Source organism: Megalops cyprinoides, chromosome 14, assembly GCF_013368585.1.
Source record: "Megalops cyprinoides isolate fMegCyp1 chromosome 14, fMegCyp1.pri, whole genome shotgun sequence".
Taxonomy (NCBI): Eukaryota; Metazoa; Chordata; class Actinopteri; order Elopiformes; family Megalopidae; genus Megalops; species Megalops cyprinoides.
In genome coordinates, this window is record NC_050596.1 from 26,614,200 (window position 1) to 26,640,588 (window position 26,389).

The following is a 26,389-nucleotide window of genomic DNA, read 5'->3' on the forward strand; positions in this document are numbered from 1 at the left end:
CCTTGTTTGAGGGAGGAAGTAGTGAAAAATAAAAACATTTTTGACAGAAGAGATGTGAGGTTATCTGAAGATGAACCAAAGATACTTTTTAATATACTAGTTAACTACTGCTAAGCAATATTTCTCTCTAAGGAATATTTTTGCACCAATCGATGAGAAAAAATCTATGCAGAGAAAGAATCATAACTGTATACAGTGTAGACATATGACTGTATGATGCATATACAAGGCATGTTTTTTGAAATGATATGCTCCTTGTATTGTTTTCCCACAATACCTCATTTTGAATGTAGATTTATGAGCAAACAGAAGGTTAGAGGTGGCTTTCTGAAATGGCCACTGAAAATTTATTTGATTCCAGACCAATCAAATTGTAGTTTTAAACCATGCTTGAACACAGCTCACACAAAAATACTGTACATATTTAAAATCATTTTCACAAATGAAAGCTTTTATGCAAAATACTATGTAAAATGTAATGTAATCTTTACAGTATATATATATATATATATATATATGTATACACACACACACACACACATAATGAAAATGACTCTGCCAATCTCTGCACAAACAAGCTGAAAAACACCAGAGCTCTGGTTTGAAAATTTGGTGCCATTTCTTCTACTCTAGACACCATCTGTCTGAGCACCGCTGACTGAGTCCAATTGAACAAGCGAACCACGGGATATGGCGGCTGCACCGTCCTCGGGCCAATGGGGGGTTGTGGGATTGTCGCCCCCAGACCGACACCCACCCTGAAAAGCAATCACTCCCGGATTATCTGTGTGTGGGGACTACAGTCGCCCCTAACAGTGCTGATGGGGGATAATCAGCCAGAGGAGTGCTGATAACTGAGGACGTGGCGGGGGGCTCAACAGGCACAAACCTGGAGAAAAGAGCTTTTACATACTACACACACGCTGGCAAGGACAATACCAGGAGAACATGATTTCATTGATAATTTCATTGAATAACACTCAAAAACAATATCTTTAATAAAAAAGAATATTATATGTATATACTGAAAAATGGGTTGATTCATTCTTTCTCAGGATGATTCTACTGCAAATGCAAAGCTTACAAATGGCAAGGTTTTTACATTTAACAATAACAGAACTCCCTCCAGAAAACTGTGCCAAAAGCCAGTAGAGATCTGTCTTTAACAGAAGGAAAGTGGTTATCCAGTTCTGCAGTGGCTTAATATTTCACCGGCAAAACAACAGCTTCAGCTCAAAAGCCCTCTTTAGAGTAGGCTGCATATTCTGAATTCTAGCAGTGGTCTGAGACAAAGCCCATCCAGACCACGGCAAGATATCGCTCGGCAATCTGGGCACGAGCCCACATCTTCTGTTGTGCTTAATTGCATCTCATTCTGCTGAACCAGAGTATTGATAAGACAAGTGTGGTTTTTGTTATGCTAATCACGAGACATATCAGTTTAATGCACATCAACTCCCACTTGAAATCATGAAAACAACAAAATTAAAATTGTAAAATGCATCTTGTAGAATTCTTTTTGGAGCATTGCTAATTAAATGTATTACGTACAAAGAAAGCAGTAAATTTAAACGGAGGTAGCTAAACGGTGGGATTTTAGTAAAAGCATCAGGTGTCTCCTTTCCTTAGACAAATAAGGTAATTAAAAGACATGTCGATAATCAAATGCATTCTTATGTGTATACTCCATCAAAATCAATTCACCGTACAGCATAGGACGGTGTGTGTGTGTGTGTGTTTATATAACTACACAGCTGTGTGCTTTTTCAAAAGACTACCATCTTTTGTCTTTAAACCTAGATTTTACAGAGGAATCAAGACAAACGTGAATTGGCTCTTTGGGCTTAGGCCCAGGAGATCCCTTTGACAGTCATTTTTAGTCAGATGCCTGTTTCAACTGCTTGAAGAGTGAAAGACAAGCACATTAAACTACAGATAGTGAGAGACACTTTACACTTCATGTTTGCAGCCTTGTTCTTCAGCTCTCTTTTTTCAAAACAAAGAGCCTTTTTGTAGTGTTTTTGTTAGATTGTGCATAGATACAGCACATAAAATTCTCAAAGGGCTTTACGACAAAATGTTTCTATTGGGCAAGAAAGAATGAAGGATAAGTGAAGAAATATTTCATCTTAAAATGTGGGGTATATAATTATTCCAAACTGATTCCATAATTTCAACAAGAAAGAATACCCTTTGAGTAACTCAACATACCCAAGGTGTTTGTGAAATCATGTGGCACATATGAATTAAAAAGTTTTACCACATAAAGTCTTTTCCAGAAAAATTTCAAGCAGTGAGGCTCAAGAGAGATCAGCATTCAGTTTTTTGCCTCTAAAAACATTATGATTATATCTGAAAACAAACAAGTATTTGTCACATAAGGAAGCATGATGACAAATATCTAGAACATATATCGTAAGAATTTGAGCAAAAAAAAAGAAAATGCAGTTATACAACCTCAGCCCAGGAGGATAGAGCTTTCAGTTAAACATCCTGCATTGTTTTGACCAAGATGCTTGCAAATGTATCCAAATGACTGCACAACACTTCAGTATTTATTTAGCATTTATTTAGCACTTTGGCATTATTTGACAAAAGAAGATGAGTGGCATTCCAAAAAAATTAAGGAAACTACACTTCAGGCTGCACTCTGCAAGTGTTCAGATCACTGCTCAAATCAGCTTATGCTATCGTACTATTTAGGGTGACTCGGTAAATAACAGTAACAATTAAAACAAATAACAATGACATTCTTTGCCTTTCATTGTCATTGAAGTTATTTCACCATATAAAAAACAAATGTAACACTTGAAAACATTGAACCATAGCAACCAAAGTTACTTCCGTCTAATACAATTGACATTTCAGAGAAAATATTCACAACTGAACTATCCAATTAACCAAAGTGTATTGGATATTTTTCATGTCTCCTGCTGCCAAAAGAAAACTAAAACTGATCTGTAGTTTTCATTTTGTGGTATTTAGCTAGTTAATGCCCACAGCTTGATAACCATCTGCCATTTGTAATTCTACAGTACATTATGCTGTGTATAAACTCCTTTCTATGAAAGACCATCAGGAAGACGGAACACTTGCAGTTTGCTAGGAAAAGTGGAGAGAAACTGACATCACCAGGGCTGCCTGTCTCATTGAAACAGAAGTGTCACCCACTGATTCTGGATTAAGGGCTGGCATCTCATGCTTGCTCTTGTAATCACAATTTCCGTAGACTCAAACACACAGAGTGTGCATACTTAACATTAGCAAACTGTTTAAGCATTATTACACCCTTGTCATTCCTTGTATGACTAGGATGCAGGTCTGAGGTTTTATTAATTACAGAATTTTTCTATTTTGGCAGCTGTTGAAGTTTCTACTTCTTTTTGACAGCAAGAATTTTTGGTTGCTCATAAGAATTATTATACCCTTGTCATTCATTATGAGGCTAGGATACAGGCCTAACAATGTGTATGATGTATATATGCAGTGTGTTTCAGCATCACTCATGCGGTAGGTAATGATGCTAAGTAAATCAGCGATGATAGCCTGGCGACAAGGATCCGATTACCCATGCTCCCCCTGTCTTGAGTCCTGTTGCCAGGCGGAACGAGGTTGTGTAACGCTGCTCAGAGCAGGTGCCTCTCATGCGGGGTTTAAAAACGAGTGGGCCGAATCTCATCTCACCCACCTGGGGATCTTTCCCCCGGACCTCCGGCGATGACAGTGACGGGGGGGGGATGCGTCCTGCTCCTCGATTTGGCACGCAGGCACCAACCCCCATCACGGGGCGACAGCGAGAGTAAGGAGAGGGGACCGGCGTGACATCTGCCACACGCTGGCTGACAGATCGCATCAGGATCGGGTCCTCTGCCTGCGTCGCTGTGACAGCAGTCATCAGTGTCACTGGCTTCCGCAGCCCCCCCCCACCATCCCAACTGTCGTCATACGAAGGCCCTCAGGTCTTGAGTGTATTAAAACCCCCAGCCCCTTCCGTAACAAGGTGCACAAGCTTACTGATCCTTGTTCAGTCCTTCTACTGCCACACACTGCCATGCACAAAAATTCATACTTCCCTTATAGCATTTCTGATGAAAAGATGAGACGAGCCATAAAAATGAAAGCCAAACAATGCGTAAGAACCACTCTGTGAGCCTTTGATTCCTTCCCACCGACATATGCATTTCGAACAGCAATCCGTGCCTTATTAACAATATGAAAAGCTTTGCACCCACGCAGATAATAAACCCACAACCCGTGGGGCTGATCTGACTCACGGTTTGTAAACAGGACAGCTTCCGCCGAATCTGTTCGGCGAAAACCCAGGGAGAGGTTTACTGGGTATGACACGGCATACACATAGCATCGATGAACTCTCTTAAAAATTCATATCTTGCCTCCCGGCGTGTCTTGCTCAGCGCTACACTTGTCTCTTCCTGGCTCCGGGCGAAACGCACCGTCCACTTCTAGAATAGTAATTTGTTTCCATCTTTGCTTTTTTTTCCCCCTCGCAATTAATTCTGCCTAATAGACTTCACTGTCAATGGGCACTTAAACATACTGAATTCTTTTAGCTCCTGATCAGCGGCGATCCCTCCAGTACATGTTTATGAGAGGGGAGAGGGGGAAGGGGAGGACACCACTTTAGAAGGAAGCTCAGAAACCCTGCTCCATTTGGCTCAGGTACCATAAACAGACAATTAATTTAACTTCAGAACTAATTGAAAAAATAATGAGCAAAAGCTAAATGTAATGACCCTGTGCTTCAATTACAGTAAGAGCAGAATTCCTCCTACTTTGTGGTTTGCACTTACCCTTCAGTGTTTTTTTTTTTTAACCTACCCAACATATCTGTTATTAACTAAATGAAATCAAAATGTCAGGGACGTAATGAAACTGAAAACATTTGTTATTCAAAACGCCAAGGGGAAAGATTGAATCCCAGCCTGACGGACACGCGTGTTGGGACAGTTTCTCTGTTTCTAAGTCGCGGGCACTGGAGCCCATCATCTCCAGCTTCTCCCTCTTCCAAGAAAACCGTCTTTAAGCATTTCCTTTTACTCTGTCAGCAGCCCAGAGAGCTCTCCAAAGTGTTTCTTTACTGAACGAGAACACAGGCTCGCCCTGGCGAGGGAGGAGAGAGGGGAAAACGTCTGCAATCGTCTGCTGAATACTGATGCGCAGCATCAGGGAGGAAGCTCTGATAAGACCTCACACAACCCACCGGGGCCAGGAAGGTAGGCGCTGTAGGGGTGATCACTGGCAGGTGCGATGTAGCTTGAAAGACAGGTACATTCAGGCTAATGTCACTTCTGACGTCTGTGTGAAGTGCATCCTTTAGAGATGCTCAAAGCTTTGATAGCATGGTTTCACTTTAAGCATTACAGCAGTAAACAATGTTCATATATCCATACTCTGTTCATGCAGAAATGTTTGGACCTTCAAATGGCAAATTGTATGATATTCAAACGACAAACTTAATACTTAATACTGTTCCTACACAAATTGGATACCAGTTAAGCCTGTGGTCTTTTGAGGCAGAAACTGGCAGCAAGTTATTAGATGGTCAGGATGGTTTACTGACTGAATCCGCCAGGGAATCCTTTAAAACTTTTCCTTTTTCAAGTCTTCAAAGACAGAAAACTCTTCCCTGAGTTTGGCTTTGTGCGGAAGGGGGTGTTTGATGGTTGAATGTTGTACTCCGAAGAGGATTTGGGTCCACACAGTCGGGGTCACGACAGCAGGACACAGCGTGCGATAAAACTGCAATGAGAACGGATCTGCCACCCGGTACCCCCACCCTCATCCCCCCACGGTAAATTATGTCCCTGCTTTTAAACTTTCCATCCCAATCAGGGTAACAGGCCTCACTTGAGATGAAGGTAAGATTGCAAAATCTCTTTTGCCCTTGTTAAACTGAGGTCATTTTAGGTCATTTCATGTTATTTTTAAGTCCTTGTACTTTTGTATCTCCCCTTTATTCAGTATATGCTACATTCTGGACATTAGAAATAATTTTGACATATGAACTGTAAACTAACAGTGACATAACTCTGCCTACCTGTTCTTTTCATTCAGATTACATAAGGCTATGTCTCTCACAGGACCATTACCTGATGGCTGTGGGTTCAAATCCCCCCATCAAGAGTGATGTGGTTCAAAAGCAGGTAACACAATATAATGACATAGTGCTCTACACACTACAAACCTACCAGAAATTTGTAATTTGTAGTGCTTAGAGTGGATAAGTGAGTCTGCCAACGTAGCCCCTCATCCATTTCCCAGGTCTTGAATAGAAAATAAATAAATAAACACAAGGTGGGTCTGGATCAGGAGATGGGGTTAGGGGAGGGGCTATGGCAGTGGGGAAAAAGTCTTGTCATGTAGTGAGTGTCCCAGGGGACTGTCACTGTAAATATGCCATTTACAGCCATGGAAATGAAACCCACAGACAGATGACAGCTACCAGGAGCCCATCACTAATGGCTTTAAAAATGCATTTGCAGTATTTATGATGATTCAGTTTACAACAACAAACAGCTTAACAAAGTGGTCGATGACAAGAAAGTGGTTCCTCTGTATAGTCTGGTTTTGCGGTGCAGTCTGTATCTCCAGTGTGCTCTCCTGGTATCTAGAACCCTCGTGATTTCCTGTTTCCTAACAACACAATGGTTTCCGAAGTGATCCTTGAATAACAGCAGTGTGTGAAATAGGGACGCCTACATCAGGAAAGACAGAACTGCCACTTGCATTAATCAGGCAGTAGTGTTCACTCCTGGTCCTGGAGGTCTACAGTCTTGAGTGTTTTACGATGTTGTCTCAAGTAGCAGCTGATTGACGAACAAAGAACAAAAGACTCAAGATCCCTTCAAATCAATGGCTCCAATTATGTTATTAAGAAATGAGAGAGAGGCTCAACCTTTTACTTTTTGCTAGCATTCCCAGGATAATTCCAATTAAAAACGGACTATAATTATTCTTTTTCTCTTAGTGTCAATTGGCCAGATGTTCCATCACAGATTGTCCAGTTTGTTGATGCCATCACATCAGGGTTTTTTGTAACATTTTGTGTCAACAGTTATTCCTACTGAGATGCAGTGCTTCACATACTTTCAGCATCAGACAGCAAAAGGCCCGTCTAATGATATATTTATAATCTGATAAACAGCTTCAGTAAACAGCTACAAAACACATGAAAGGGTAAAGGAAAGTTCTAAATTCTCAGTGGAGCCAGACAACTCCTCCTCCCCTGGACAACTAAGGCCGTGTGAATTCGGTCAGGCTCTTGGCAGCAGAGTAATGTAGGCACATTTCTGACTATTAGCATAAAGCTCATGTCATGTGTCAGAAACCGAAGCTGAGAAGCTTTGGCAGGGGGAGAGAGGGTGTGATGGAAAATAGGAAAGTTCAAAATGTGTATGCCTAATAGCAGATGAGCTTCTACCAGTTTGGGGGATTTGAAATGGTATAAATCGTATGTTAGCAAAGGACGCACAGGCATCAGTATCTGCATATTCAAAGTTCCAATGATTGAATTTGCTGGATACTTGAAAATGAATATATATTTTTTATTCAAGGTCTGTTTTCAAAATATGCCATCATGAGTAACAACGGCAATACTTTTTCATAATTTTTTGCACTTTCACCCAAAAACAATACAGTTGTTGCAGAATTCTTTTTAGAAACATGATTCTAGTACATTTCCACAAAGATTTTAAAGGTGATATCATATTTACATTTTTATAAGCAGTTCTGACTCTGTGAACTTAAAAATTAATAATGGTTATTGACTTCGATGTACTGTTACATAGCTTTTTCCACGTACATGCTAGAAGCATTCCAAACACCCTTTGCAGGGATGCAGGGGTCTACATGAAGTTATATCAGTCTTCCAGTGATGTTGTAGTCTCTACAGAGTGAATTGAGGCTTTTTGGGGTATCTGTGCTGTTTTTTTGCACTATGAGCACAAGATGAAAAAAGGGTGCATTTTAGACATTACTCCATGCCTGATTGGCTCCTAATAGGATATTGCTAACATGTCATCTTAGCATACAATTGTACTCAGACTGCAAAAAAAAGACTCAACCTCATTTCAGTACCCAGGATGGAGTGGTGGTGTTCTTCTCTCTGTCAACTTGTGGCTGATTCTATGACTAGTTAGGAGTCCTGATAACATACACTTGCATCAGCTCTGTGAGCTTGCAGCTATAAAAGCATTTATGGGCATGAATGAATTAGCTTTCATGATTTGGGGACTGCATGTTCTAGGAGACGTTTATACTCACCATTTTTCAATACAGAAAGGACCATTAAATTTTGAAGATCCACATGAGAAAGAGAACTCAGTTTGCTGAGTACATGACGTCGGACATTTTCCCTATATTGGAAGCCTACTCTACAGTACATCATATTTTTAACCACAGGTTAGGCTGATTTGCTGAATTAATCAGTCAAACTTAACTTTCTCTTTTGCACCAATATAATTTTGATTAAAAATGTTATATCATATTCTGTCTTTTATTACTGAGTTCATATGCTGTTGATCATATGCTAAGGTGTGCTTGTAATGCACTGCCAACTGGCCACAGTAGTGTACAATTGAAGCTACAGTATATACTTTTGATCATATACTAAATATTATTCACAAGTGCTATACTGTTGAAGCTAGAGTAGTTATTTCTGATTATATACTAAATATCATTCTATATGGTCAAACCTAGACTCTGCACAATGATATAGTGAGTCTACCATACTATGAGATAAAATGCAATGAAGCGCATACAGTTCTCTCTGTGTTGCTCTGAACCCAGAAAGTACAATCAATGCAACACTGCAGGAATGCTGTGGGAATGTTATACTTGGGTCACCCTGAGGCGTGTCTCACTGTATTCATTAAGAAGCATTACGGTACATTTTACTATCATCATCTCACTGATACAGCTGTGAGAGGGAGACAACTTACTGCAGCACACAGTTGTAGGCGACAACGGGTTCACAGGTCACCGATGATGTGGCTGACGATTTTTCCTGTTAAGCGTCGACAGGATTCCCGTCCCAAGTATCCAGAAGGCTTATCCATTCCAGAACCAAGTGGCCCATGGGTAGCGTAGTTGGTCTTTTCTCTGTAGGTGAAATTGGTTGCTGAATTGATTTCCTTAACGATTTCCCATTCAGACCTTTTCCCGTGGAGAAACCCTGTTTCTACCCTGTTTGGAAGAATCAATTGTGCGGCAAACATAGATTCCACTGGTTCCTCGTTTCATTCACTATTTTCTGCTACGCTGCTTGTTGTGCAGTTAATCAGCTAATGTTTCAGTGTGTTGCTTGTAATAAAGTGGGCTAATATGACAGTAAATGCAGGTCTTTACTGCATGATGTAAAAAAAATGAACCCAGGCTCCAGTAAAAATTAATCATCTGATATTGTTATCAATGAGGTTTTTGAACCGCAATCAGGTCACAGTGCCACTCTCTGTGCTGAAGTGATTCTATGTCTAAAGTGATTCACATACACGGGCTTCAAACAAAGGCAACTGGCTCCTCTAAAAATCAAAGGTTAGTTTGTGTGTGTGTGTGTGTGTGTGTGTGTGTTGCCTGCTCTGGTCTTAGACATTACAAGCAGCTTGAATGATGAGACAACGATGTTGTTCATGACAGACATATGTAAACGCATCTGCAGAGACATCTGCCAGTTGACCGCAGAAAACGGCAACAGTGCCAACATACCTGTGCCAGGCGCTCCGGTACGTGCCTTCTCCAAAGTGTTAGTATATTCAGAGGGGCAGAGTGTATGGCTGGCACAGAGAGGAGATTTCCGAATGGTCTGTGTCGAGATCCCACACTAACACCATGTAGCAAACAGCACGAACAAAACAAATGGCCTCACCTGTAAGTTCTACTACAACGACATTAAGGATAGTAAACCGAAGGTGTCTAAAAGCACTACTCCAGCAAAAGACGTATCTCTGTGTGTAAAACATTGCCAACCTCAAAACGTGGGTGAAAATTCATGCTAAGTGTGAAAGAAAATGTTTTCATATTCGTTAGAGTCTGACAAACTGAAAAACTCAACAATGATTTTATTGAAGCTAGCTGGAAAACATGTTCATCCAGAGTAAAATGTCCCAGATTTCTGTTGAAATGGCTTTGAAAAGACCAAGGCAGTGCTGCACAGCTGTAGTGAACATACTGAGGTTCATATCATATGAAGTGCTCCTTTCATAAGATTCTCATTGTACATGTTGCATGCAGTCTTTACAACCCTTCCTGCATACATGAAAACAGCCTACTACTACTATCTCTAGGTGAAAGCCTGAGATCTTAATGTGTTCTTGGTGCTCAGATATTCTATTATCCATTGACACATTGACACAACTGTGCATTTAGTGACACAAATGAGCTATACAATCATAAAAAAACCATTCTTCAGGATACAACACTAGTGTTAAGCCTGTGATTCAAACTCAGTACCCTTTGGGTCAATTCCTGTTAATTAGCATTTAGGTTTTTTTCCCCATTTACATATATTCATTTGGCAGATGCTCTCATTCAGAGTGACATGATGCAATGGGTTTTTTTTCAGCCATGAATCCCCATGCTTGTTACAGTGGATAAAGGTAATCTGGGTGCAGCACCTTTTCTGTGACATTGGTGAGGGTCAAGTCCCATCTGGCTGGCAAATGGAGCCATCTGTCCAATGGTGTCATTCATTATACCAGAGAGTGCTTGCCATGATGCCCACACACTGAAGAGTCGTGATTCAGACCAGTGACCTTGGGGGGGGGGGGGGGGGGGACCAATCTGAACCAGCATTCCACAACTGATGATGTCAAAACAGTGTTCATCAAACAACAATGCCATGATGATGTCATAACAATATCACAGCAAATCCTTCATGATGTCACAACAATATGACAGATGGACGTGGTTCAAATGCTTCTGTGCATCACAGGACTGCATCCACAGGTGCCAGATGGGCAATGTTTGCGTTAAATATGGCAAAAATGCTCTCATCCTTTGCGTACATACTTTCATATATCGATAGATTTTATCTGTTAGTCAAGTGAAAGACAAAAGCTCTGGGATCCTGAAGAGATCGATCCTTCCCTCATTCCTGTTGACACACAGCGGTAGCAGTGACGCCTGATTTAAACCTAAATTCATTAGCTGTTAACGGAGAGAGCGCTCACCCGGCAAAATTCATTAATCCAGGGGATTTTACTGCCTACTCAATATCCCTTTATTTCCTCCACATGCTCCCAGGCTATCATTCTCGCTTCTGCTGTCTGAGTTTTTACAGAAAATTACTCCCCAGAAAAAAAGCGCAAAGCTTTGATTTTTTTTTCTTTTTTTGTCCAAGGAACAAGACAAATCTAAGAGTAAGAGGATGGCACTTTCCCACCAAGACATATCATTCTGTTTAGACGGTGTTACCATAAAAGACAATGATGCTGATGATGCTGCAAAAATACTGTTAGCCAGGTCTATGGAATATCACAAAGCACAAAGGCTTGTGGGTAAGGATAAACACTCAAGCACCATGTGTGTGACAGATGTTCCTGCACAGGAGTGGCAGCTGCCTCAATGATGAGGACAACCATGCACTGATGACAATTTCACAGTCTGATAGCAAACGTGCAACCTGGTCAGCCCTGATGGAGAATAATGTGGTTTAACTGAACCCGCCATCCCAAACTTCAAAACAACCACACAATGTCACTCCCCACCAAAAAAAAAAATCAACATATCCAAATTACCCACTCATTACCTGCCCCCCAGCCCTCAAAACAGGGCAGCCTGCTCATGCTTTATTGGCTCATTAAAGTGGTCGTGACATTCCCTCCTCATCACAGTCATTAAAAAGGGGCTATTTCTGTTCTCGGATGGAAAATGAGCTTTCCACAATATCAAGTGGCTAAATAAATATCTGCTGTTAAACATTAGTGAGCTGTAAGCAGAGTGAGTGAGCAACGGTGGGGGATGATACGCCAGTTTCTGATCCCGTGCCAGAATCAGAGGAGAATTCATAAAAACAGGTTAGTGGACCAGTATCAGCTGCTCAGAGGAGGAAAAGAAATCCAAGCCTCCTCTAAAAATTAATCAATGGTATCATATATGGTGCTATGCTGAACAAAATTATTGCAGCATTACTTTTTGAAAGCCAGATAGGTGAAACTACTGCTTTTGACCATGTCCAGCTCTCCATTATCGTAGTTTATGTGTGACAGCAATTATTCAAGAATGTTTCTCTTTATTTGATGTTTCAGATAGTTTTGTGTTCCTGTCCTCCTTTGTTCTTGGTGGAAGGGTATTTTTTTCTTGAGCATTAGTTAACATCAGTGAACTGCTATCATATTGCATTTGTTACCTAACTGATAGTACAATTAAGTAATGTCACCTTCCCAGAGGTCACAAGGACTAACCCTGGTAGAATGATCTGGACCTAAGTATACCTCTATGTGCCTCCCCCCCACCACCACTACCTCCACCTCCACAGGTTTATAGCCCACAAGTCAGCACTGAAAAGGACAGAGGCAGAAGAGACATGAGCTGGAGCAGCAGCATGGATTTATACTGGAGCAGGGTTTATTTTAACCACAGTGAAACTTGAGCCAGACTGGAGCTGAGGATCCAAAAAGTAGCTGAAGCTAAGGAGTCATTGCTGAGCTCTGGAGCAAAAATGGAGCTGTCCACAGACTGAAAATCAACCTGATCCCCTTTCCAACTCCACAAGTGTCACTGCTCATGTCGCTAGCATTGCAATAGCTATATATGCTGTATACACACACACACATACACATACACACACACACACACACACACACACACACACACACACACACACACACACACACACATTTAAGTCATTCAGAACAAATGTGATTTATAACAAAGCTACAGCATTTAAAAATATATCTTGATAATGAAATTTCTGATAATGAAATGACCTTCTGGTCCATACATGTACGTCACAGTTAGTTTATGTTCAGTAATATCTGAAATATTTTTAAAATAGCTACAGGGACAATACAATACAACCCCGTAGGTCTGCTTAATCACTCCAAAAAATTACAAATTGTTGACATGATTTTTCACACCTTTTGCACTTGAGGCATTTTATGCCAGCAGAAAGCTGAGTCAGATCTGAAGGAAGGCGACATTAGAGCAGATGTTAACCAATGCTCAAGATAGGGCTGCACTGTAGTGGCTACCACACTACATTAAGAATTTGTTTAACAGACCTTTATCTGAGATGACTGTCAGTGCCTACATTTGACATCTTAATTGCGTTGTGTAACCTATATTGAACTGGCTGTTTGGTGGAGCAGTATAACAGCAGTGTTGAACCCAGGACCGGAACTCACTCTCTATTGGTGGTGAACCTGGAGCCCTATTACCCCACACACCTGTTGACTTACACCCGTGATTCAGATGGAGATTTTAAATTACCTTGACATTAGAGGCAAAAACCCCCTACTACACCAAAGGATGTTGCACAGGCAGACTGGCCAGGTTATACTTTCTGTACTCATCAGTGTCACCTAGTTCACAGCCAACTGCTCTAGTGCCGCATTATAGGGATAATACCTACTCTGCACTCAATTAACAGGGAAATGGCGAACGGAAAGTTCAGTTTGTACTGCTTTACATTAACATTCACTCTGAGAGCATGAGGACCCTTACCAGTTGATACTATGACAAAACGCTGAGAGTGTCATCTGCATGTGTGACAGAAACAGCACTATGCATTAATAATAAGTGTCAGAAGAGTAATAGGGGACAAGTATTGAGCCATCACTGGCTGCCTGGCTCTGTAAGTGGGGTAATGTGTTGGAGAGTCTCAGGGACAGAGTGAGAGATAGATTTCTTCTAATGGCATGTCAGTGGTTATTGGCCATGTTAGCTCTGCAGGTGAGGAAGATACCAGATACTACTGGCAATACTACTAGAAAATTATATAATGAGACAGCAGCAGGCTGGTGATATATTTCCCCATGACCAGGGTGCTATGCACAGGTCTACATATATAACTATAATGGATAGAAGGGTAAATTTTGCTCAGAAGCAGCATGCAGTCACTATGAGACTTGCTGCATATGCACATTATAGCTGGTTGGTAATGATTTGTTATTGTGCTTTAGGATTAGTTTGGAAAGCTTTATTATATTCTAGTTGTGATGACATGTTACTTTCCTGCAGGCTTTTATTTAATTGAAGCCTACTCAACCAGAGACTTCACAAGGCTCCCTGGAAGCTTCACAAAGTACACGCGCAAGTTGAGTCAAAGTGCAGGAAAACAGCCTTATTCCAACCCAGAGCAGAAGTGCCTTAAAAAAAAAAAACAATGGAAGTCTCAAATAATAATAGGATCTGTAAGGTGGGGTTCAAATGACAGGTTACAATTGTCTAAATTACTTTTCTAAAGACTTCTGATGCAAGCTTGTCAATGATGTGACTGAGGGAAAGGGTATCCTGAATACTTCTGTGGTTGGAGACATCAATCTGGTTATCTACTGTAATGAAGAATTCACTCTGACACTGCAGAGAGGCATTAAAGATTCAACAAGTCCTCTTCCACAGGAATAATGAAATAATATATGGAATACAGAAAGCTTCTTAACTGCATAGTGAATAATGACTCACACAACTCCAATAATATTTCATGAAACAAAGATTCAAAACTAAACGCAAATGTACACATAAATCAGGTCAGTGATACATCTGAAATATAAAAATGGAAGACGTGCAGGTATCTTGACGTTTATACTTGATTTCAAACACAACCAATATACATCTATTTCTCATGCCATAACCATTACCAAGCAGAGAATTGCAGGGCTCCATCCTACCTCTGTAAAAGACATGTGCTCTGTAAACCCTCTTCACTTGTCTGATCCTCCCATCAGTGACAGCACATGCCAAGCTTGCTATTTCTCCTCATAGGCTACTTAGTGATGGAATGGACTGCCTTCGCCATCACAACTTCAGAATCGTTCAGCATCTTCCCTACCGACTGAAAACAGACCTGTTCAGACACAGCTAGGCTCCTTCACCCACTACCCAATACTGTATCAATCAAATCCCTGAGGGACCTCCGATTACATATTGGGGGTAATCACTATAAATGTGTAAGCATGACATAAGTTGCTGTTTCTCTTATACACTCACATAAAAACAAAACCTAAATGACATACTACGGACATGAACCATGACTACTGGTCTACTTGTCACCTTATTTCCAGATGTTGTTTACTTTGATATATCACACCTTTGAAAAAGCCCAAGCTCTGTGTCTAGATCTTTCTAGAAAAAATCTTATATTAAATATAAAGGTTTTTCTTTGGTGAAAAAATGATACGTTTGCTTTACTGTGCAGTAAGTTCCTGCGCAGTTTTAAGAAAACACATAAAATCCTATAGAATGCAGTTTCTTGCCTGCCAAAAGCTTGTACAAAGTAACACAAGAGATAACTGCACTAAAAGCTCATGTTTCCATCTCTAAAGAACAGGTACAAAAGAAGACCTTCAAAGGAGATCCAGGGGAAGAGGTGTTATCAGCGGTAAACTTAAACTCACCCCTCCCCTCCACACACCCCACTTGTGCTCCCTGCTCCAACCTCCCCTCTTCAGCACACAAATTTCTGCCTCACCACCTGAGGCCAGATAACATTAAACTAATAATAAGAGATGGGGACAAAAAAGCGAATGTGAGAGCCCAAAATAATTTGGGCTAATCATTCATTTGGAGCACTCCTGTCTGATTGGAGAGGGGCCTGGGGCGTCCCGCGGAGAGCCGCTTTTGTTCTCCCGGCTTCACCCCGCTCCCCTCTCTTCCCTGGGATTGCTCATCATCAGCGGTTCTGCTCGCGGAGCACGGATCGCAGGAACAGCCGCAGGTAGAGGCCACCTGGTGCCCCCCAGATTCGGCCGCGCAAACCTCAGAGCTCAACCAGCAGAAACGAGGACCCGCTGGCTGGAAAAAAATGACAAAAAGGCAACACGGGGGCGGAAGAAAAACAAGTCTGAGAAGAAAGAATAAGGGGGAAAAAATAGGAAATAAGGAGGATGTGAGAAGTGTGCCTAATGAAGAAAAGTGGTTAACTGTAAAATTTAGGATAGATACATCCAGATAAATGTGAGGGACAGATGTGGAAAGAGAAAAGAGACAAAAAAGGAACAAGAGAGATATTCAGCTCGTCTTAATTACCATCCTTTCAAGGACTTGCCTTTGAATGAGCTTTTATGAGAAATCTAGCCTTTGTCTGAACTCTTCTTGTCTCCTTTTCTGCTGGCTTCTGGAAAAACGGGCTAACTGTAACTTGCTGTTCATACATTTTCACTCGAGCAAGCCCAAACGCAGTCTACAAACACGAGATTTGGCAGGACAGGTGTTGCATGCTTAGAAAGAGCTTTTTGCTTTCGCTCTCCTTACATTGTAGTGGACTCACTCACTTAAAACGCCTACAGTGCACTACCATTTCCCTCTGCTGTATGTACACAGTATAAATGTACACATGTACTCATGAAAAATTGATGCATTCAACAATACCAAAGATAAGCAAGAATACAATGAACCAAGTCTGTAGTCTTCATATCCCTGCTGGTCAAAAGTACAGTCAAAATTATAACATGCACAATGCCTTGAACATACAGTCAAGCTAACCCATTGGACGGAAGTTCCAAGTCAATTTCTCAGTAGCCCACTTCTGTGGATATTTACCTGGTGTGCATCTCAGCTCTTCATCTCTCTTCAGGTGTTCAGGTGAAGCAAGACATCAGTGTTCTCTCAACCGTGATGCGGATTATTTTTTACTGGGGACTTTGAACGTAGCAGAGTGCTGTACTGATCGGGAAAAGGTGGGGGCGGCAGTGTAGCATAGTGGTTAAGGAGCAGGACTCGTAACCGAAAGGTTGCCGGTTCGATCCCCGCTGGGACACTGCTGCTGTACCCTTGGGCAAGGTACTTAACCCACAATTGCCTCAGTAAATATCCAGCTGTATAAATGGATAACATTGTAAAGAACTGTAACCTATGTAAGTCGCTTTGGATAAAAGCATCCGCTAAATGAATAAATGTAAATGTGAAAGCAATGTACTGGATGAGGGATCAGAGACAGTGCTAAACACTGAAAGTGGCATGGATGTTTTTTGCAAAAACAAGTGTATTTAAGAGTCTGTGCTAAGGAGCAGGCCCACGCCTGTAAGCACACATGCATGTGAGAAGAGAAGCAGTAGTGTGGCATAGTTGTAAGGTGCAGGTTGCACGCTTGAATACACGGGCGGGAACTGCCGTTGTTCTCTTGGACAACACACTTAATCCTATTTGACTGAGTAAATATCCCGCTGTATAACTTAAAATAACATGAAAAATGAAACCTGTGAAAGCTTCTGCGGATAAGAGCGTTTGCTAAGATAAATTTAGTGTGTGTGTGTGCGTGTGTGTGTACTGAGTGATTGTGTATGGAGTATGCATTTAGAGCAAGGCTTTAAGTGTTTAGAAAATGTAAAGTCTGCCCAAGGAGGACTGTTGCCATAATGTTTGCTAAAGTCATGGAAGGAGACCCATGCTAAAGCATCTAATTTGATAGAAATGTCATTTATGTAATGCAATTTGCATGTACCTGGGGTTGGTGGGTGGGCTGGGAGGACTGGTTGCTCATCTGGGATTTATTTTTTGCATATCTTAACTGAATCATCTTTTGCAAACAGAATAAAAACGCCAATTTCAAAAACGTAGTTATGGGCCTGTAATCAAAAGTTTGGGGCCTATGAGTAGGCCATATGGGTTAGTGACCCCACTTTCTTCTGCGTGACTGGTAGTTTCAAATGAAAGTCTACAAACTCCAAATCAAAGGTCAGTATATGTCCCGTGTAACACAGTATATGTCCCGTGTAACACAATGCGCTTGTGACATTTCTCCACCTTTCATTTAGCCTGGGACTTCTGAAGAGGAACATTTCTGATACGCACTGACTGGTTTGAGAAGACACTGCACTTTTACTCTGCAAGTCCTCTAGAGCTCATGTGCAGACAGACAGAAAAATACACACACGCTCGCACACAGATGAACAAATGCATGATCATAGCCTCCATCAAAAAAAAAAAAGTACTGGGGACACACAAAAAGCACAGGCTGAAAAGGCTTGTATTAATATACCTCTTTTGCCCTGGAATGAATTCAATTAGAACAGTAGTGACAAAATAGAAACCTCTTGCCCACACATAGCAGCCACCATTTTGTATCTCTAAAACGTAAACAAGGGAGAGCCTGGGCCTTCAGGAAGGTAAAATACAGTCAGCAAAGAAGGATGTGGTATTCAGAGCTCCTCATAAAAGAGCCCAGCAGTTATTGGCCTCAGTGGCTCCTGGCATTAACTGCACAGTGTCACGACAAAGGTGTTTGTCAACTACAAAAAAAACAATGTAAAATATACACATTTAAAAATTGGTTGAGTGTAAACCAGAGCACATTCCCTCTCACACTGACTTCACTGAGAACAGAGCCCTTCAGCAGCACCTGCTTTCCAGCATTTTTTCCTCCACTGGATTTGTGCCAGTATACTGTCTTCAATATGATATACCACATAATATATCATATACTATATATCCTAACTTATCTATCATATATTTATATCTATTTATGTAATCAGCACATATAAGTAAACCATTAATGCCACATATCAGTAAGTCATTAATCATTTGCAGTACCGCAAACGGTTAGACTTGGGAGTGAAGCTTTCCAAAGTCCCGCCTGATCACCCCAGTGCAGGAACTGTAAACACAAGTGATCACAAAAGACACAGGGAGAATCGAGCCGGCCGCCCACAGGACTGCAGCATCCCTGCTGAACGCTGAGGAACGCATGGTGTTTGGCCACGGGCCCCAGCTCCATGGGAGGGCAGTGCCAGGGAAGCGGGTGGGGCTCCACAGGTGTGGCCACGGGCATGGGGCTCTAGCCCTGCTGACTGGTGTCTCGCTGACGGTAGTGGAACAGGCTGCTAGTGTCCAGCGTGTTTGCATACTTGATGGCCTCAGCGAATAGTTTGACAACCTGCAGGCGCAGTGAGAGAAAAAAGAAAACATGTCTGATAATTAATATTTGTCATTGAAGGTTAACAAGACTGAAATATGGAAGCATTAAAGCCTCGCTTTAAACCGGTAATCATCTAGTAGTTTTTATTATTGATTTGTGTGATGCTTAAGTATGAAAGCTGATTACATTTAACTTAATTGGGTCTAATGTGGTGGCATTACCTTTGTAAACAATGCACTTCAAAAGAAAAAAAAAAATACAGTAAACAAAAAGGTCAGTATAAATCTTTCCAGGCTTATTTTTGCAATCAACATTATTTAACATGGCAACTTATTTGACATAATTAAAATGATTTCATGTGAAATACAAAAACGTTGTACTATATAATCAGCAAAGACACAAAAAACAAACAATTCTTCATTCTGAACTTCTAAATCTCTTCTACCAAACTTAATGAACACACTTTGTTAGCTGTTGATCCAGCAACATAAAAACTGGAACTAACCATCTTTGTTCCTTTGTGAATCATAATATCCTTAAGGTGAATGGGACAATTCAGCAATGGTAATTAAGACAAATTTGGCTCAAAAACTGACATTTATCCTGTGAGCTTTATGAAGTAGGACAAGTATAAATACACCTCATAGTTAAATTGAGAATACATTACTGATTGAAAAATGGAACTTGCGTTACACTGTTTTGTTAAGGATAATGTCCAATAACTTGTAACACAGATATGTCCAAGTTAAAGAGGTTCAAAAGTTTGAACATCACTGTACTAAGCAAACCAAGTCTTTGAAAGTGCTGTGAATACTTGATTGCTGTGAGTGAAAGAAAAAGCCCTTTTCACCTTGGTGGTGTTCATTGATTAGCCAATCAGTTTAGACCTGACTGAGCATGGTGCGTATGAGCCTCTAGGGGGCGGCAGACCTGGTAGTTGGTGATGAGTGGCACCCCGTGGTCCACAGCCATCCTGCGGATGAGGAAGTTGTCCTTGACGAACCTGGTGTTGTTGTTGGGGAGGTTGATCACTAGGTCAATCTGGCCCTCACTGATGAGTCTACCGAAAGAGAGACAGGGGTATAAGATACAAAGTTCCCATGCTTCCTGAAAATGTGCTTCTTTGAATTAATATGCATGTCGTTTGACAATCTTACAACAGAAAAGGAGACCAGGCTTTTACAAAGTTCATTACCATGAGTTTTCTTCAGCAACGTCAAAGCACTTTCAGGTACATTGTGGGTATTTTTTTATATTGCTTTATTTAAGGTCTGCAACACCCGCGATATAACATACTGTGCAGTTTTTGTGGGTCCTTGAATTTTAGGGGACAGGACCTTGGAAGGACTTGACAGATAAGTGTGAGCCCTGGATGCAGAATCACTAGATCTGACTCCACGTTTGGTCTGATTTGTATTTACAATACCTCTCCTGAATGGATGCTCACGTAGGGAAGAAGAATCCTTGAAGCGATAATTAAATGAACAGCACTTCCATTGTAGGTGTAGAAAGGATTTCTTGCTAAGTATGGTTGTCTGACTGATAAATTTCACTACTGGTTTCTTTCATTCTGCCAAGGCTATATCTCTGTGTTAGGGGGGGTGTATCAGCGGGGTGGGGGGGGGGGGGGGGGGATGAGCTAATACCTGCTATTAGCTATTGTTATCAGTGCTTTATTTCAGCCATTTAATAATTGCAGGTGCCTTGGATTATTAGCTCTTGACTGAGTAAGTTTTTCAAAAACACATTTAATTTATTGTAACAGTAGAGTATAAATCAAAGGCCAAGCTTAAAAATAATTAATTGAAAATGCACATCAGTTCAGTGTACCATAGAGCTAAACCCAGGATTAAGCTTTGATTTGGCTGCACTTCACCTAAGAGAAGCTGGTGCACTGCCAACCAAAATATCACCAGTCCTGCTTTTTACAGAGATCTAATAAGCAAGAGCAAACACGAACCAGATAGAAGTATGCTGAAAGATAATCTCAAGTTTTCACTTTCGGAACAAGTAACCCCAGATACCCTTGAAAGAGATTTCCTTCCAAAATGGGGCACCATCCAGACTGAGAGAGAAATTGTTTCAGGTTCTCCATCCGTGGTGCTGGCATAAGCAGACCTGCATGTAAACTACTTCCTGCGACTAGAGCGCCCTTTTCATTGGAGCGTGGCATTAGGACCGAATGCCAACTCAAACAACAGCGAAGGACATGGACGCTTGATGGTGGTACAGATGAAGGCGCTGCTAAGTCTTGTATCCACAGAGGTGGCAGACGTGCCTTTTTGCAGCCTGACAGCTGCCTGTGAGGACGTCCCGCGCATCTCTATTGTCAGTCCGAACGTGCCTTGCAGGTCGCTGACACTGATCCCAGGTCTGTGTTTCAGACTCACCTGCAAATGTTAGGCAAGGCAGTTCCCTTGTTTGGCTAGTCTGCTGGGTGTTTTCACCTGTCACCTGCCTGGATTACACCAGGCGTGTTCAATGACCGCGCACACTCGCTTAGGAATGATAACAACCTCGCCGAGTGTGATCTCTTTCAGACTCACAGACTAGGGCCTGAGAAGATGTTAACTATTCCTGCATGTGATGCATGTCCTGGAGGAATAATCCATTAATAAGAACCATAAATGCTTCCAGACATGGGAGCCACCAGCCCACAATACTATGTACATAGAAAGTTGCATTGAAACAACGGACCATTGCATTTATGTACGATTTCTCATTGTGTGTCTGGTTAGCACAATGATAATGAGCAAAGGTCCATATTACATGACGGAATACCCTTATCCATAGCGCAACACCCATGCGTCCATGTTTTCTCACCTGCTGATGTTGGGCAGGTTGGTGTCCTTCCCCTCCTGGCTGGGCCAGGCCACAGGTGTGGACGGCACATCATTAGCGCTGAGCCAGGCGGAGGTGGCCTCAGTGGCGTAGAGCTGTTGTAGCAGTGACACGCATTACATTACATTACATTACATTACATGCATTTAGCAGAAGCTCTTATCCAGAGTGACTTCCATCACAATAGAACATAAGTCTATCTATTCACGCTATTCCAGCTCTACCTTAAGTTAACTTAACAACAGTCTCTCGAACACAAATTATAATACATTGTAATACTACACATAAAATTAGCATCATGCACAGGCATAGAGGACAGAGAGACAGATAGACAGAAGTAACAGGAAGTGGGCCAGTTTATTCCTTACTCTCTCTCTATGTCAGAGAGAGTACAGAGAGAGAGTACATTGTGGTATATAATACATTTTACAATGGCAATGTATTCAGTTTTTTTTTTTTATGTAATGTGCTGCAACTGCCTGAATGTTTTCCAATGACGTGTTATTAGCGGTAGGAAGCCACCTTGAAGCCCTCCTCGTTGAGCTGGTGTGCCGTGGCCAGGAACTTGGGTCGGAATGAGTGCTGAGGAAGGACAAACAGAGCAAAGATGTCAGAGACTGGATTCGTTCACCTGCCTTCTCATTACGTCATTTACATTACATTACGTCATTTAACAGAGCAGTTTACAAATATGTGCATCACTACGCAGCGAGCAGTCATTGAAAATTATTACAAGAGGTCAGTAAGATACTGAGTTAAGCACTGAACTAGTGTAGAGTGCTTTTTTAAAACAGAAAATAGGGATAGATGGGACAGATAGAGATAGACAGAGAAAAAGGTAGACTAGAGATACAGCTTGAAAAGATGATTTTTCAGGTTTCTCTTGAAGGCACCCAGGGAATCACAGCAGGAAACTCATTCCACCAGTGTGGAATACAAATAACTAAGATATAATAGTTAAAATAACTAATTATAATTAGTTCAAATAGCTAATAAATATCACTCTTCCTTCAAATCAAGCTTTGGTCCAGCCTCTTCCTCTGCATTAACATCCAGCCAATCACTATGATTCTGGCCCTTTCCCCCTTGCCACCCAGCCAATCACTGACACCACTGGGTGATGTCACACTGCACCTCGGGATAGCAATGGAACTCACTGTGGGTCAGGCAAATCTGTAGAGCTAACCTCTGGGAGCAGACCACAGGGCAGAACACCAGAGACTTGACAACTCATCATCAAACCTCTGCACTTCACAGCACTGTTGGGGCATATTTAAACTTTCGAAAAATTCCCCCCAATCACAGCTGTACAGGCCCATATACCCTGCTGACCTAGGGCATTCAGTGAACAGGATGGTGGGGCTTTAAATATTCCAGACGCAATTTTCAACATTTCTATTTGTCGAATTTGCTGGTTTTTTGGCCCATATCCGTTCCTGATGACTTAATTGATCTAATTATCTACTCAATTTAACATTTCTAACATAGCGGGGTGATGAATTCACAGCTGACGATTTAAACAGCGCCCTCAGCTCAGTAAATATTTTGCTTGCAAAATGTTTCGGGTTTGCGGAAAGGGTTTAATGTATCCAGCTAATTAGATAATTAGACCGATAAAGCCACAGGGGAAATGGTTGGCAGGGAGTCCGTGGTGGTGATGCAGCTCTTTTCCACTGCTGTGGAGGTGATCAAATAATCCAATCCTTCATGTAGAGGGAAACATAGGGGACAGCCGTCAAAAAAATGTGTCCTTTCAGTGAAATTTACAGAAGAATTAGAACTATTTACTGCAGGATTTCTGGCTGATCTACTCAACTTTTTGTACAATATCACCTTGGGGTCACGAGAATTTAATGTGCAGTGAGGGAATTCAATTCAATTTCACGGATTTCTTTACTGGTGACCAAAAGTGCACCTAATTCATTCACCATGCTCCCGTCTATAGGAGTAGCAAACTCTGTATTTTGGACATTTCTCTTACTCTTTGAGAACAGGGTCAAGGGGATTAGCTGAAGCTAATAACTGATTAAAAGCATAACAACTATGTAACCATGAGCCAGAAGTATCTGCGGCAGTACAAGAGCAGGGATACCAACTCACAGTCCAGTCTGTCCTTTGGGTTTCTTTTCTGCCACAGCTCAGGGGCACAATGGTTTGAACAGGACACAGCACTTCCATGTCTGTGTGGCCCTTGCTAAAGGGCAGAGCAGCAGCGTTCTTCTCCGGCCCTCCCTGCTCTCTCGCTCCAGGGGAGAGAAGGCCTGAAACGAAAGCACCAGCCCCAGCTACGGAAGCTAACCCATCACAGAGCCCCCATCTTACCCCCCCCAACCCCCCCCCCCCTCAGCTGGAGCAGGGTGGGAGGCGCGTATGAAACATGACAGTATCGGCAGGTTCCCGGAGAGCTAACTGCGCTGCCGTCTGAGGGTGTTTGGTTTCGTAACGGCGCGATACACTTCCATCAAACCCGCACTGAGCGGCTGTGACACATGAAACCGCATTGCCGTGATGAGGAATAACGACTGTCAACTTCCATCTGGGCTTCAAAGGATTTAAGAGCAGAGCGGGGCGCAAGAGCTAGAATGTCACAGAGGGAGGGAGGGGAGAGATAGAGGAGAGAGAGAGTGAGAGAGAGATGCGCGCACGCACACGCGCACACACACACACACACACACGCATGCATGCAGACACGCACTCCCGAACTCGCGCGCTGGGGTTTTCCTTCACTTTCACTACGCTCTTCCTCCTACACACACACACACACACACACACACAATATGTCACAGCCCAAGTAGAGCACCTACTAATACTTTGCAATTTATGGCATTAATGCACCAGGTTTTCAGCTGAAGCAATTATATATCAAAGTAGCTGCGCGCAAGCTGCGGTTATTCATCTTTGACATCTAATACTTCAATTCTTAGAAGAACACATTAGAAATTTTAATGCAATGCGTCTGAAATGTGAGTCATCATATCTGGCTGTGAGGAAAAGCCCTTCCTGTACTTCTGTAACTCACTCCACTCAACTTCAGGTGTGGGAGAAAACCCTCTTCCACAATGACATGATTTCCAAACTTCAGATACATAATCATTTTTTTGCTTTAAGACCAAGTACCATTCTGAACTAGTGTGTTCGCTTACCAAACCTTACACTTACTAGTGTGTTCGCTTACCAAAAGGACTGTAATAACTTCATAGTAGTGCAGTGATAATTCACTATTATCCCTAAAGAGCACCATCACTTCATACACATAACGTAGTCACACGGTAATATGGCAACATGACATAGCCTCCGTGTTAGCATTGTAAGCTTGGAAGCAGGTTTCCTGGCAGCCAGGTTAGAGCTTCCGTCTCAGTCTCTCTCTCTGTTTCCCTCACACCTTCTGCATTGGATGTGTCCTGTTTTGAGCCACAGGGCGCGGTTATGTGACATATCAACGTCTTCAGTGACCCTGGGAAATCACGTGAGTCCTGAGCTCTCCGTCACACATCACTGTCAACGGCACACGCTCGTTCTCCTTCACACCTGGCCAGAGCAGTCTCCACGGCACACAGGAGCCAATCCAGCGCCTTTGCCAGCCTCTCCCACTCATAACACAAGCCCGGCATTTCCTCTTCAAAGGGGAGCTTTCAAACAGCTGCCTAAACAAGCCTTCTGGAGCCAAGTCCACAAAGCCAAGGGAAATGTGCATCAGTGATAAATACTGCTGCTCTTTTGACAATTTGATGATGCCAAAGGACTGATTTTGCTCATCTGGTGACAGGTGAGAATCTCCTGTCTCAGTGGCTTCAAGAATATGTAGGCACAGATCAGCAAAAGAGAGGTGAGGAAAGTGAGGTGAAAGATGTTCCTTTTGTCTTCTTTTTAAGCGCTTTGTGGAAGTGACGTTATGTCAGCAACTGTTCAGCTCACAAATCAATATATTGTTAGTTAGCTAGTGTGAAGAAAGACAGGCGACAGGCTTTGAACTGGTGGATGTTTCATGGCATATCTGAGGGACAAGTGAACAGGGAACGTGGAGGCCACTCACCTGGATCCCAATCAGGATCCCCCTTTGGGGCAGTTTGAAGCCCGTGGACAGCATGGCCTTCAGGAACGCAGAGTATATGTTTGGTCCAAAGCAAGCCACCTGCAGCAGAATTAGGGGAGAGAGGGAGAGAGAGAGAGAAAGAGAAAGAGAGAGGGGGTGAAATATTCAGGTCAGGTACCTCTCCAGGCATCTCAAAATTACTTTGTTTTCATAGTTTTTGCCATTAAAAGAAGCTTTTAGGCTAGATCTCCTTTTATTCGTGGACAGAAAATTATCTGTCCACCTGGATATTGGTGGATCCTCAGGACACACAATAGGCACAAAATTTGCCCTGTTCCTCGATCACAGAGTACATTTTGCATAAAAAGGTTAAATCAGCTTATAAGAAGGTATGCTGATTCAAGATTCAACACACTCAAACACACAGAAGCAGTTCAGCTCAAACATCGATCATTACAATGTGGTCAAGTGGGCAAATGTTCTTT

The 26,389-nt window shown here is 42.0% G+C and overlaps 1 protein-coding gene across 1 annotated transcript in view; it reads right to left on the reverse strand.

Annotated features, from left to right (window-relative positions):
- Window positions 1-18,949: 18,949 nt before the first annotated feature.
- Window positions 18,950-26,389, reverse strand: part of cps1 (carbamoyl-phosphate synthase 1, mitochondrial) — a 53,601-nt gene continuing 46,161 nt past the window's right edge. The window contains exons 34-38 of the mRNA XM_036545161.1: window positions 25,905-26,003; window positions 22,394-22,453; window positions 21,854-21,966; window positions 19,961-20,090; window positions 18,950-19,048 (exon numbers count right to left, since the gene is read on the reverse strand). Of these exons, the coding sequence (XP_036401054.1) occupies window positions 18,950-19,048; window positions 19,961-20,090; window positions 21,854-21,966; window positions 22,394-22,453; window positions 25,905-26,003 (501 nt within the window). The remainder of the gene's footprint in view (window positions 19,049-19,960; window positions 20,091-21,853; window positions 21,967-22,393; window positions 22,454-25,904; window positions 26,004-26,389) is intronic.